Source organism: Lissotriton vulgaris, chromosome 3_1, assembly GCF_964263255.1.
Source record: "Lissotriton vulgaris chromosome 3_1, aLisVul1.2, whole genome shotgun sequence".
NCBI classification, from domain to species: Eukaryota; Metazoa; Chordata; class Amphibia; order Caudata; family Salamandridae; genus Lissotriton; species Lissotriton vulgaris.
In genome coordinates this window covers 73,311,281-73,326,349 of record NC_141689.1, presented here as the reverse complement: position 1 = coordinate 73,326,349, position 15,069 = coordinate 73,311,281, and the positions used below count along the sequence as shown (strand labels likewise).

Sequence of the window (15,069 nt, the reverse complement as noted above, 5' to 3'; positions counted from 1 at the left end):
AAATCAATTTTTTATGTAGCATAATTATTGTGAGCTAAGTTAGGATTGTGGAAGGACATTTCTTGCAGCCAGATAACATTTCCAATAGCACTACTTAAATGGGTGATTCCAGATCAAAGGAAGACAAATGGAGACAAAGAACTTAGTTGAACGTCTTATGAGGAAAGCAGCGCCAAGAACTCTTGTTGTGAGCTACAGCCACACCTCCTAAAATGAGGACACATATGTAATGTGGTCTTTGCAATAGCATGTTGTGATCAACTATACTGAAGAATGGGAAAACGCCAGACATGTTCATTCATAAAATAACAAATACATAATTCACATAATATATAAATAACAAAGGTCAGAACAGTCTAGTTTCTGAAATAACATGAGCAAAAATAGTTGCGGCAAAGAACGCCTTGACCACACCACTAAATGTAATCTATACAATGACCAATCTTGAGCACTGCTGATTCAAAGAGGAGATTTGGGATTACGTGATCTAGGAAGAAAAAAAATATAATTGCAATTTCTAAAAAGCAGTCTACCAATGTATCTTCAAATTAAGAAGCCTTTAACAGTAAAAACTTCTATGATATTCACTAGCAATCACCAAAATAGCCATAATTCCAAATTACACTATCATTAATGAAAAACAATGGTCTAAATCCCAATAATGCCGAAAACAGATAATACGTGGAGCTGGAACAAACAAATAGAACCAGAAATAACAATGTGGGAAAACAGGTGAATGAGTTTTACCTCAGATGAAGATCTTCAGAAAATTTGAGGCAGGCATAAATAAATTCTTTAATTTGACTGTAAACTTTAGGCACAAACTCGGAAAAGGGAAACTTTTTCGGAAAGGGCAGCTGTAAAAAAAACATAACATACAGAAATAGTGTAAAAAAAAAGAGAATCATTGTAACCCCTTGAAAAGAAACATGCAAGACTGCAAGCCATGAATCATTATGCTAGTAACAGGGCACAAACATTGGAGTACCAGACAGGACGCTTACCCTGAAAAGCTCCAACTACATAGTTATTGTGAACACGAATATGTAAATTAAAAACGAAAACAAGCAGCTTTTGTCTTTTTATCTACAGCCTTTCGTTAATCAGCAGTTCTTTCCAAATATTTCTCCTTTCCAAATATTTCTCCTTTGAACTTCTATTGTAAGTGTGAATAACACTTATTAGTAAATGTAGGGTGCATCACACAAGGTAGAGACGAATAAATAATTCAAGTTTTGTAATACTTTTTTGTTTATAATACTTTTTCAGGTGGACACTATGTACCTCAGATTCCTCACCTGTGGGAATTTCCAAAGATGGCAAACTACATTCAGAAACGATTAACATTACATCCAAGTAGGGGTTGGCAGTATTAAAATAGACAACTTATGTCCAGTATCTAATATCCCCCCCTCCCCTCAGTGCATTACGACCCTCATGAATGAGTAGCACGCTTATCAACTCCTGATTGATTGACTATCTTAAATCTAGGTATGGGATATTATAAATACCGCAAGCGTGTCGACAAGAGGAGTTGGTCAGCTGAGTACGCGAGACCAAAATTCAGCGTGGAGAGTGGCCGTCATTTTGGCTGTCTTAAGTAGTTTCAAAAGAGATAACATCTCATAATTAGGGTGATCCCCCAGTCACTAAGGATAAGCTTTTAAGTCTGCTCAAGGTCTTGAAGACAGATTACTAATCCTCATATTGTAATATGTCCCTTACTGCTAGCATCTTCCACTTGCCTTGATGAGCACAAAAAGATGCATTTGTAACTACTCTTGGAAATGCAGTGAAGTATATTTCCAACTGAATGGTGAACGACATGGTCGCCCAGACTCAGGGTTTTGCTACAGAGAGTTTGTATGCTTCCACTGTTTCCTTCCCATATCACACACACATTCAGTGGCCTTCAGATGAATGGGGGCCCCTGTGTAACCAAGATAAGATGTAATGGTGGATGGAACTGATACTTGCATATTTACCTGAAGGTATTCAGAAGTACACTTGCCCAAACAGCATGCAAATTGGACTGCTCAGTGATACCAGTGGTAATGGTGGATGGAACTGATACTTGCATATTTACCTGAAGGTATTCAGAAGTACACTTGCCCAAACAGCATGCAAATTGGACTGCTCAGTGATACCAGTGGTAATGGTGGATGGAACTGATACTTGCATATTTACCTGAAGGTATTCAGAAGTACACTTGCCCAAACAGCATGCAAATTGGACTGCTCAGTGATACCAGTGGTAATGGTGGATGGAACTGATACTTGCATATTTACCTGAAGGTATTCAGAAGTACACTTGCCCAAAGAGCATTCAAATTGGACTGCTCAGTGATACCAGTGGTGGGAGACTGGGAAAGAAAAATCAATTTTTGCTACGTGCAGGAAAAGGTGATTTATAAGGGGAGAGGATGCCCTACTAAATTTGACAAGATTTGGAATGGCTGGGTGAGTGATGATTAGATTATTCTTAGCTGTAGGCCTCAATATAAGTGGGTTGGAGAACTCTTTTTTAGGTTGATAATCAGTCTGTTTTGAATGACATGAATATCTAACATTGATTTCTTTTTGATAAGTTGGTTTTATTGGAGTGTAATATTAATTATGTTTTCAACTACAGCGGAATATTAAGATATATATTGAAGTATCAAGCGTAACATGAATTTAATTAAAGGGTCTCCTAGTTGTGACAGCAATTATTTCTGTAAAAGCCTCTCCACACATAGATTATTCCTGGCATAAGTACTCCCAGGAGGATAAACACAGTCATTCTAAAAGACCAACCCCCTTCTGCTTGAACCAACAAAGAACTGATTGTTCATGCTGTGGCACCATAACGGATAGCAAAGCAACATGCATGGGTCTTGTACAATGGGAAATGAGTCCACTACGCTCATCCTGTACAGGCTTCCATAAGACTATTTCATTGTTTTAAACTGGTATGATATTTTTGTATGAACCACGTTTGATGCCACAAGTATCAAAGGCTGGGTGATCTCAATTAACGATACAAATTCTTTAATCCACTAACTTTGCCATATATCATTATAATGCCAACTGTACTATTACATCTCTTTAAATATGACTGTAACCCCCTAACTGGCCTTTGGGGAAAACTAGCAAGAGTATACTTCTACACATCTGCACCTTCTCCAATTCTGTGTCCTGGAACGGGAACTGCCCTACAATCTTCTTATAGGTATCTTCGTCTGCCACTGGAATAGGGCTGTAGTTATCCGAATCCAGTATGTTTCTGAAAGAGAAATACAATTTAACTGTAACAAATATTACAATCCGCCAAGCCTGAATAAAATGGAGTGGAGAATTATTATCACATGAACTTTTCGAGTTATCCGGCCATAGGTGCTGGTCATCACACCAAGTGACTCCAAGCACGGGTGTTGGGTAAAAACGAAGGCATTCAAAACTATCCTGCATTTGTCATGTTTCCTAATCTGCCTGTTTTCTAGAAGGTGTGCATTTCAAGGTTTTGGGTCATAAATAGGGAAGACAGTTGCTACATTCGTCACCCTGTCACCATACTTACAGGTTTAAGTCTATACACAGAAAGCAGGGCTTGTGAGCTGGATGTAGAAATACTCGCAGGAGGGCTTGGATTATTTTTGCTGCTCACAGACTGTATCCACCTAAGGACCAATTTAACATGCACATTGTTTCCTTTATTCTTTATAGAAAGTTATTCAAAGTTCTGCAGAACAAAAGAGGGAGCCATCACAATTTGGCTTCAGTATTCTCAACATGTTTAAATGACTAGAGAAAAATGATAGGTGGTCCCTGCACAGAAGGCATTTCGAGAAGCCATCATGGAGAGGATTACGTACTCGTGGTAATAAGAAATGGGGGTGGGTGGCATCTTACTTAGCTTATGAATCTATTTAAATAAAGAATTCTTAATGATTTTATTTTTTGATTTCACAAACATACAGACAGAGAATATTAATATAATTTTACAAATAAAAAATTGAGAACTTGACATGGGTCAACACTTGGATAGGAGGAAGGATAGAAAATAAGGAAGAGGAAAAGGGTGACAAAGGGGGGAATCGACATGCGCGCTCTGCGTACACAGAGATGAGGGTCGCAAAAGAAACACGACAAAACTGCTTCTAAGGGGGATGTTAAGAGGACAGATGACATACAGGAAGCTGGGAACGCATAAGGTGCAATGGAGGTACCTATTGGGCAGATTCTGATGGCAGCTGTGGAGAGCTTATGGATGTAGGCCCATCCAGACCAGGCAGGTGTGGAGGTGATAGTGCAGGTCAAACCTGGTGTGTCGGGCGTATATAGTGGTGATATATATATCAGATGTCTTTGGCTCGCGAGCTGGGGGGGTTGAAGTGAGGCGTATATGTCAATCTGCATATCAAAGTAAGTCATGCTGGGAAGCCATGCTTCCTTCTTGGGGCATTGTCTAGTTCCCCAGGTAATGCAATTTCTCTTTTTGATTATAATAATACTATAGCTAGGAACCTACGGTAGATGATTTTTATACCACTGACTATTCCCAGTAAAGTTAATTTAGGGGAGGGGGAGAGCGGTATGGAAGTTATGTCAGAGAGCCCTTTAAACACTTCAGTCCAATATACAGTTATGGGTGGGCATGTCCAAGTCATGTGTGCAAAATCAGCATCAGAGGCTTGACATTTAGGGCAGTTTGATGATTTGGTAGGATCTATTTAGCCAGCTGTAATGGTGTGATGTAGACCTGATGTATAAACTTGAAATGAATTAATTTATGTCTGTGATTGTGGGATACCCTCTTTATTTGTTTGTGGCTACAGGTCCATTCTTTGTTGGTCAGTGGGTGGCCCCGGTCCTCCTCCCAGCGACGTCGCACCCCCCTGTTCTGCACTTGTTTGAGCGCCATACCTGCCCGATATAACTTGGTGATGAAATGGGCACCATCCTAGTCTGCTATAAGCAGCGTAATAGGTGTGAACTCTTCATGAGGGAGAGGAAAGAAAGAAGTGGCTGATCGGAGAGCACAGAGCAGTCTGGTCACTATGAATTTATCCATGTAGGACATCTCGGTCCGCCATGGTTATCGCATGGGAGTCAGGGATAGGAAGCCAATGGTGTGCAATTGTAGCTTAAGGGTGAACTGAACCACTTTCTAGAAAATGAGCGGTAGAAACAGATTCTGCGGTAATGAGAGGTTAGAGAGTTCGAGCCCAGTAGCAGGCTGAGTCTATGCCAAGCCCAGCAAGTGGTGGACAAAGGTTGTATATCATTTGGGTCAAGTCGTATGCTCAGGGGGAACACCTTCGCCAAGGGGAGTAGAGGCGGACAGGTCTTGCTCGGTTTTGGTATACGGTATGCGGGCGTCTGGATGGAACCAATGACAAGCAAACTGGGCTTGCTCGACCAGATAAGAGAGATGAAAATCAGGAACCGCGAATCCCCCCTCGCACATAGGGGAGCGTAAGGGTGTCCCAAGTTATCCAAGGCCTCCACCCTGACCAAGCCAGATGAATAAGTAAGCCACGGAGCTGCGCGAAGAAGGCCTTAGTTAATTAGATTGGTATACTGACAAATAGCTTTATGAATCAGTGAAGGATATTCATTTTAATGAGGGCAATGCGCCCGGCCATGAATAACAGCAACTGAAAGCATCACTCAATCTGCGAAGCAAGCAGCTCTATGGCAACAACTTGTTCTTTGTTTCTGTGTATAGTGATACCTAAGGACTTGGTAGCATCCACAGCCCATTAAAGGGGAGGGTTATCTCCAGCCGGGTACGTCGAGTCAATGACTGGGCAGAGCTCTGACTTGTCCCAATTAATTTACAGCCCGAACGTGTCGCCAAAGCCACAGATCTCATCTATGAGACGTTGCAAATTTGTCCCTGGTCTCTAATATAGAGCAGGAAGATCGTCTGAGCAAATGGATAACAAGGGTCCTGTATGGAATTGAAGGTTGCGGAACGTATGCTATTCTTGTAGATGCCTGACTAAGGGATCCATTGCTACTATAAAAAGTAAGGGGGATAAAGGGCAGCCCTGACGGGTGTCACGGGAGACCAGAGAAGGGGGGAGAGAGAACCATTCACTTGAAGCCTGGCAGGAGTACAACAGAGCAGTCAGAGCAATAAAGTTTGCTGGAATGCCAAGCTTACGAAGCATGGCAAAGAGAAATAGCCATTCTAGAGAATCAAAGGCCTTCTCTCGTTTGAGAAGAGCCACCACTGCTGGGACAGTCGGAGATACTCTATTTATCACTGAGAATACAGTCAGGATGCCTTGCCCTTGTTAAGAGTATGACGTGGTGAGTAAATAATCCAGGTGAGTCAATTCAGCTTCGACTCGGACAAGGCTACCATTTATTGAGTGCAGGACCCCTGCCTGTTTGGATATGCAAACACCGGGGATATAAGCCTTAAAGGTGTTCCATAATGTTGCATATTGTGGCACTGAGCCTGTGTTCAGTGTGAAATATTAGCTAATCGCGTCCTGTAGTTCAGATTTAAAAAGCGCATCCAACAAAGCTGTGGCCGGGAATGACCATCTGTGTTCCCACCCAGTAGAGTGTGGAATTTTTAGATGGAGAATTACTGCAGTCAGCGCTTCAGTATAGTGTCCTGACCACTGTGACCACTACGTCCTTATCCACAGTAACCCCTGTGGCTGGCTTAGACCGGGTGCTCATCCTTCGCGCCAGGCTGCGGACGCCGCAACCCAGCCTGCTTGACTCACCCGAGCCCCGGGTGCAGATGGTCTCTGCCGTTTACTGTAGCAGCATCGGCGAGGCACCCCCACGCACCCCTAGTATAGTCAAGGCAGGCAGGGGGCCCAGCAGAGCACCGTAGCTCCAACCTCCGGCTCACCTGTGGCCTCTATCACCGTGGGGCCTTCGAGTTTGCCTGGGCCTCCGCACGCCACCATTCACCTCAGCAGGGTTCGGTGGTAACTCGGGGGGGAGGAGGGGCAGTGTAGGATCTCGCCACCCTCAGCAGCTTCTCTGCAGTGTCAGGCGTTCTCACTGCGGCATCTCCAATGATGGGAACAGCAGGATCAAGTTGTTTTTGTTAAATCAGGGGCGTCAGAGCTTCAATACCTTGTGGCCATCTTGGTTGCCACGCCTCCAGCTTATGAATCTTGAAATTAGTTACTGGGACTTTCTAGCATTGGGCTATACTTAATCAATAGGATACAAAGGAAGTCCAGTCTTCTGCACAGGCTTCTGGCTGAACGAGCGTGCAGGGGCACCCCTTCCGGGGCCACAAAAGAAACGAAAGGTAGACGTGGCCGGGGGTGTGGTGGAGGGACCCAAGCACTTGGCCGTAGCCCAAGAGTCCTTGAAACGCTCCAGGGCACTGTCTGCCTTATCGCCAAACAGGCGAGTACCATCAAAAGGCATGTCCATGCAGGAACTCTGGACGTCCCCCGAAAATACAGTGGACCGCAGCCAGGCATGGAGACGCAGGGTCACTGTTGTGGAGATCGCTTTCCCTAAAGAATCCGCGGGGTCCAGCCTACACAAATGGCGAACTTCGTGGCATCCTTCCCCTCTGCAACAGCTTGGCAAAGTATAGCCCGAACCTCTTCCGGGCACTGGGGTAGAGTCTGTGCCACTGTGTCCCACACAGCGTGAGAGTAGTGGCCCAAGAGGCATGCGGTGTTGACTGACCGCAGCCCCAAGCTGGCAAAGGAAAATAACTTCTTGCCAAACTGCTCCAGCTTTTTCGATTCCTTATCCAGTGGGGCGGTAGGGAACGCACTTTGGGAGGTGGAGCCTAGAATGACCAGGCTGTCCTGAGTCAGATGTTTTGTCAAAAAGGCCGGGTCAACCGGTGCCGAGCGATGACGGCTTGCCACGTTCTTATCCACAGTAACTCCTGTGGCTGGCTTAGACCGGGTGCTCATCAAAACATCTGCCAAGGTCTCATTAAAGGGAAGCAGAGGTTCCATAGAGCTTGCCGCCGGCTGAAGCACTTAAGTAAGGATGTTTGTCTTGTGAGTGACAGTAGGCAGATCAAGGTCAAGGGCCTCAGCTGCTCTAATGAGCACCACAGTATATGTGCCCTGCTCCATGACAGCGGGAGGAGACATTAATCCAGGCTCAGAGGAGAGGTCCATGCCATCTGCATCTTCCAAGTCCTCTGACCACTCATGTTCAGACTCGCAATGTCGTGCAAGAGGGTCTTCCGACCCCTTCCAGTTATCACGCTCCTCCACGCCCGAGGCACAGGCAGCAGCAGCGGGGGAGGCACAGGGGAAAACAAATGCTCCAACAGCGCCGGGAAAGGCACCGAGCACGGCGCCGATCCGGCACCATGTCCTAATTAGAGTTCCAAGACGGAGCAAAATTGCCGGGAAACTCGGGCAAGGGCGGAGGTGGGACGAACAGAACCCATGGCGGCGCGGGGTACAGAGCCACAGGCTCCGCCGACAGCAGAGCCTGTGGCAAGCAAGGTCCCTAAATAGGGACCGCGGGGCCAAAGGCACGCCGGCAGGAGCCCTAGGCCTAAAAAGGCGGTCCGTGGCGGCAAGAGACTCTTGCACCTGGCCCTGAGTTGCCAACGGACCCGGATAGGGCGGGTAGGCCGTGGGACTCCCAGGCTTCAACGGAGCCGCAGGGGAAGGACCCCTGGCCCCCTTGTCCGTGTCCGGAGACCGACGGGGGACGTCTGAGAGTGAACACGCTTCTTTGACTTTTTCTTATGCCGTCTCTTAACAGATTCAGAGGGTGAAGACTTTGACACAGAGGAACGATGATTATGGCTCCTCAGTCAGTCACTAGAGCGACCCCTGGACGTCGAACGGCACGGAGACGACTGCCTGGCCTCCAGCAGCTTATGGGACTGCTCCAGCAAAGCCTTTGGAGCCATGGGCAGACACTCAGAACATGAGCAGGAGTCATGGCCGCGTTCCAGACAGTAGAGACAGACGCCATGGGGGTCAGCCACCGACATCTTACGGCGACAGGCCCCGCAGGACTTAAACCCAGGCAACCCTACGTGGCACCAGGAGTCAAAGACTCAAAACAAGTAGAGAAAAGAAGTAGAGAAAAAAAGTCTCAAAGGGAAAATGGTCTAACCGGATCTGCGCTTGCTGGCGCGGAAAAAGAAACAACAGACGTTAGCGCGCATGAGTGGCACCTAAGTAGTCTCTGTGACGCCATCTTGGCGCATACGACGCCAGCGACGGACACGGAGCCGCACAAAGCCACCTACCGACGTGCAGGGGTACTGCTGACGAAAAACTTTCCGGATCCAGTCTGACGCCAGGGGATATTCTAAGGTAAGGTATCTATCACTAACATGCCTCTATCAGATACACAAGCACCTTTGAGCTAATGCGGACATATTATCCAACATGTCAGAGTATCTCCAATGGCTATGGGCTGCTTTCAAGCATTTTTAACAGAAAGGGCCTGATTCTGAGTTTTGAAGTTAGTGGAAAGCCAAACTCACGGCCTGGATACTGCCGCACCGGCAGTCCGACCACCCCATTACAACTTGGGCTCAAAATCCCTGGCGGTGGGCAACAGCATTGAGGCCGCAATATGTTTGACGGGATCACTGCAGTCCTGCCAAGCATATTATGAGTTTCCTCAGCACCATGGTTTTCACAACCGTTCCTCTTCCATGAAAATCGTAGCAGAGAGTACGAAAATTGGGCCCTACAGGGCACCTGCTGCCTGAGGGCCATGGGATGCTTGCAGGGAGGGGAGGGGGGCACATGGTGTGGCCCCCTGTGTGCATGCACGGCATGGACTGCACCAGTCCATGCCATGCAGGTACTGCCTTTGCGGTGCCTATTTCATAGGCACAACCGTGGGACCACCAAAGAACTGCCAGCTAGTGACTGTTTAAGTGGTAATCTGGTGGGCGGTGCGCACACCGCCTTGGCGGTGTGAGAGCGGGGCGGCGGCATGGTGGTCCCCTTCCCACACTGCCAAACCCGTAATCGGGCCCTAAGTCTACAGAGATTCGTATTCCTGGTTTAGCTTCACAGTACACTGTTTGTGTTTCTTTAAATACACTCTCCCCACAGGGCTCCATATCCCAAGCATGCCCACCGTCTGTTTCCTATATGAAAGGAATTCTGCCACAAATCAGGGGTTCCTGGTCTGCCTTGGGTCTTTATCAGTGAGGTGGCTACTGTAACGTGTCTTTTGCAGGAATTCACACTAAATTTAGTAGGGAGGTGCACATAATGGAGTATTAATTATGCTTCATGTATACGCTTAATCCGGATACCCTCACTTTGTTAGGTTTTCTCTCAAGTCCCCAGGTAATAAAGTTTCAGTCTTCCTTTCACCATCCCTACTTTACGTTGTTTCTCCAGTACCAAAGATCATATGGGAACGAGGCTTTAAGGTCTGTTCTTTACAGATGACAACCCATTGATTATATCACTGGGGGAGGAACAAGAAGAAACCCAAGGCAATTTACCAGAGTTCCACACTGAATTAGAAAAATCATCTTCTAAAACTAAGCGCTGACAAAACAGAGATTCTGCTATTCGGTGGGGGCCATCTGATTTGGGACGCCTCTTGGTGTCCAGAGTAACTGGGAGATGTGTCAGGAGTAACTGGGAGATGTGTCCAATTCCCAAGAAATCCGCTAAAAATCTCATTACTAAAGACTCTCTTTCCATGCTAAAACATGTCAGGGCCACTTGCGGTAAATGCTTTGGCATTCTCAAACTCTTCAGAAGGCTACTGATAGCCTGGCGAAGAACCATAGTCTAAGCTTTTATAACGAGTAAATTGGACTATGGCAGTGCCCTGTATGTAGGCATGGTCGATTAACTCCTCATGATATTACAGGTAATTCAAAATACTACCACCAAGCTGATGTGAAAAATGGACAGATTCAGTTCAGCATCTACTTGCTGGGCAACTTTACATTGCCTACCAATGCGAAAAAGAGACAGTTTAAAATTTCTATGCCATGCTCATAAGGCTCTGTACAATACTGGGCCTGAAATTCTACAGGCTAAAGTTGAATTTTATAAACCCAGGAGCGACTTGAAATCCCATAATCTTGCTCTAGCCAATGCTAAACGAATAAAGAAAGTCAGAACAGGAGGCCATTCCTTTTCGTATTTGCCTGCAGCCCAGTGGAACTCTTTACCTCTTGATCTTCGCTTGCTGATAACTATATCTGGTTTAGAAAAAAATAAAAACCTGGCTTTTCTCTGAATAATGTTCCTCCTGTACATGATCCAATTCAGTATGTTTCTCATTGTTGAAAGAATAGAGAGCGTACTAGCACCATGATATCCTTATGGGGATATGTGTGGCGCTCATAAATATTGTAATTAAACAGAATGAAGCGAAGCAGTATATGTAGAAATCTGGTCACTCAATTTCAACAGTTATTTGATTGTCCTCGCTCTTTTTTACCGAAATATCTTCTCCTCTTAAATATATTCTTTCAGATATCCTAAATTCATTACTGGACCCTCCCTCTTCTTCTTCATCATCGCAGTCTTCTCTTGGTTTGATTCTTTCTCATTTCCCTAAGGCTTCACCTATTTATAGACTTCTGCGCTCTTCTACTTCCATGAGACTTGCCTCTAAAATAGAGATTAAATGGGAGTCTGAGTTGGGATGTACCTGGACTATTTCTTTTCAGAATTAGTTATGGGATAAATTGTATAAAACGTACAGAACAGCCTCTACCTCTCAATCATTGTTTTTCTATATCACAGGATGTACCTTCCCCTTTCTACAATAGCCAAGTTCTCTGTAAACACTTCTTCAAAATGTTACTCATGTGATTATTATAATGGGGATCTCATGCACTTATTATTTTATTGCCCTCCTGCTGCTTCCTTTTGGGAAAAGGCGTGGTCTCAGATTACCTCAAGTGTTCATTTACAATCCACATTATCTCTCCGTAGACACATTTTCTAGGAAGTTTATCTGAAGATATCCACTCACCCTTTATTAATTTACGGTTGCTAGATCTCATGTTGGCTTTGGCGTTTTAACACATTTCTATTAACTGGAAGTGTTCCTCGAGCATATCTTATACAGCTTGGTGGTAATATGTTTGTCATTATCATAGATTAGATACTGCTTTCACTTCTTTATACTGCCCTCCTGTTAACAGAGAGTTGAATTGGTCACCACCGACGTCTTTTTTAGATGGTGTTGCTCATAATTCTATTAATTGTATTTCTTCTGAAAATGTTCAGCTGCCATAAATATTATACTTCTCTGCTAAATTGTATTTCTTATTTTTTTTTGGGGGGGGGGAGAGTGGGGGGGTTATATTGTAACTCAAATTCCTCATGTTATATTATCTGATGTTGTCAGAACTGGTCTTCTTTCATTGGTTTTTCCTTTCCCCTCCCTTCCCTTGTTCCCCGATATACTCATAAATTGTTAAACAGCTTCTTTTCTTAATGACAAACTTGCGTGCTCACTTTTCATCTATTTTGACACTTATTATTGTTACCGGTTTTGCTCTTTGTATTTCTCAATAAAGCTGTTTTTCCTTAAAAAATAAATAAATAGGTTAGCGGGGTTCTGTATGTTGTCCCCTGAGCATGTTATGCCTATTGGGGGTACCCTTAAAAAGAATAGTTAGAATCTTGAGCTTTTACTGCTACACTGAAAAGTTAAGTTAGAAGAACGCCCGTCATATTTGATGCTCCCAGCCTTTATTTACGTCTGCAAGTCTCCATTTTTTTTAACGTTTTGTCAAATTTATTTGGCAAAACATGACATTCTGCTTTCAGCACAACACACACTGCCACATGTTCAATAGTTTTTTTATTAATTGCATAATACAAGAGTAACATCTGGTATAAAACACATTGCACAAGCGTTTTCTATTTTATCCTTTTGAAAAACAAAAACTTCTAATACTAGTTCCTAACTGTTCTTGCTTTGTTCTTAAAATATGAAAATCCAGCATCCTTTTCATTCTAATATAAATGACTGGCTATGCTATTGTTCTGTGAGTTAGCGGAGCTATACAAAACTAATTGTACATCAGTAAACTACACAAATATTTACCTGAAAACTCCAGCCCACTTCTTCAGTAGAATATCACTGTATTGATCCCGAATTTCCAGCAGCATCTCGAACAGCTGATTCACAGGAAAACCATAGCACTATGGATAAATCGTAATAGTTCATTATTCCTAAAAGTAAAGTTGTTCATGTGTAAAGCTGTAGTGTCACTTGGTTTACAAGCACTTTGCAGTTGTAGCAGTCAGGTATTACAAGGTGAATTGGTGAGAAGTCATACCATGACGCCATACTATTACACACCCATCCCCTGAACCCTCTCATACCAAAGTGACACCAGCCAAACAAGATAGGCGGGGAATGGTTAAGACAATCTGTCCCCTTCTCATAAATGTATAACTTGCTTTTCACAAAGTAAGTAATACAGATGCGTCTGCTGGCTTCTAAGCACTGTAAATAACTCACAGAGATCAGAAAGGTGTGTGGCTGGCACTTAATATTTGTTTGACTCCTCTGTAAAGAGCTAGGTTCTAGGCACTGAAAAGTAAAAGTTCATTATAAGCTCTGTGCCCTTTCACAACCGTAAACCGACTTGTGTTCAGTTTTGTCTTTAACACAGCCAGACTAAGGATATTCCTATGGTGAGTTCCAGAGCTGTGGGCCTAGCACCCAGACTGACCTCCCTGCAGTCCACTTACTTTAGAAAGTGTCCTGTTTAATCAGCTATGGGATCTACAACAGAATGTTTTTGTTCCCTTTGGCACTTCCTTTGTCTGCAAGACTGGTTAAATCTGCAAGCAGTCTCAACTAGCTATCACTGATGTGTACTCATTAAATCAATATTAAGCCGCTGTATGCCCAACATATGCAATACACATCTTTGTTTACAAAACAGCTGATGCAGCTTTGCAAAGGTATGTCTCTTGAAGCTTCATTATTTTGAAGGAAGAGGTAGATTTCTGGTGCACTCAGTGACTATATGGATGAAAGTCTGTGGAAAATTTTAACAAAATATTATTTGATATCATAGTCTTAGAGCCCGCTGCCAGGGGACTATAACTCGGGTCAGGGCCTTTAACAACAGGCGAAGACCTAGGCAGAGGGCTATGAGGCTATACTGTAGCCTCATAGCCCACTGCCAAGGACTATGAAGGCCATGAACTAAGTGAGTGTCTATCACAAGTGAGAGAGCATTTAACAACTGGTACAACTGGAGGCACAAAGGCTTTAAGGTTATTAGAAAATTCTGGCAGGCTATTGGGAACTCATGCCGATGCAATCCCGCCCACGTGACATCTGGGGCCCGTTTGTGCACTGGCTGGGCACGGCCGATCCAGGATTTAAGCATTACTGAGACGAGTGCCTTAGCCTTCAATGAGGAAATGGTTGGGGGTTCTGGCTGTTGCGGGTGCAACACAGATTGGTCAGGCCTTACATGCCTTAAGTTAATGGAGATTACTATTGGAGTGAATTTCATCAAAAGTGTCAAGAATGTATAACAATGATATTGCGTTTGTATCTCTGGATGGCTGGCTAGCCAGACAACAAGCAATGTACTGCAGTTTGTGTTACTGTTTGTTATCTTTACACGAAATGCAAATAAAAATATTCAAAAAAAGGTTATTAGAAAATTCCACCCACTGAGGGTAGAATGCTCTAAATTTAAAATGGAGAAACAGAAAAACAAGCATCTAGAATGATGGAGAAGGCTTATACCAGCCATTTTTAGCCCCGAGTCACTTCATTGTATTCACTGGAGCTCTCAGCATTCCAATGTTCTGTAAGGGATAAAGTACCCACTGCTGTATATTATAAGGATATTGCAAGTCACCGAGGGGTTCCATAATCATACAGAGGAATGAGTCCGAAGGCCAGGTTCCTTTATAAGATTATGAAACTTCTAAGTCATTTGCAATATCCTTAGCATGTTCATTCAGCATGTGGCACTTTAGCACGTATAATACATGGTCACACCATCAACTTTCCCACAAACTACTTAAAACTTGGAGCTTAGCTCTTTCATATGAAAGAGCGAGCATGTTTGGAAACATGATGATTAAAAAAAACTTCTAGTGCAAAATTAAACACATCAAAAACCGGTTAG

General features: G+C 44.1%; 1 protein-coding gene across 1 annotated transcript in view; it reads right to left on the bottom strand.

Moving 5' to 3' along the window:
• Nucleotides 1-15,069, bottom strand: part of EXOC6B (exocyst complex component 6B) — a 1,740,488-nt gene that overhangs the window by 1,082,132 nt on the left and 643,287 nt on the right. The window contains exons 13-15 of the mRNA XM_086960104.1: nt 13,011-13,108; nt 3,159-3,264; nt 748-857 (exon numbers count right to left, since the gene is read on the bottom strand). Of these exons, the coding sequence (XP_086816230.1) occupies nt 748-857; nt 3,159-3,264; nt 13,011-13,108 (314 nt within the window). The remainder of the gene's footprint in view (nt 1-747; nt 858-3,158; nt 3,265-13,010; nt 13,109-15,069) is intronic.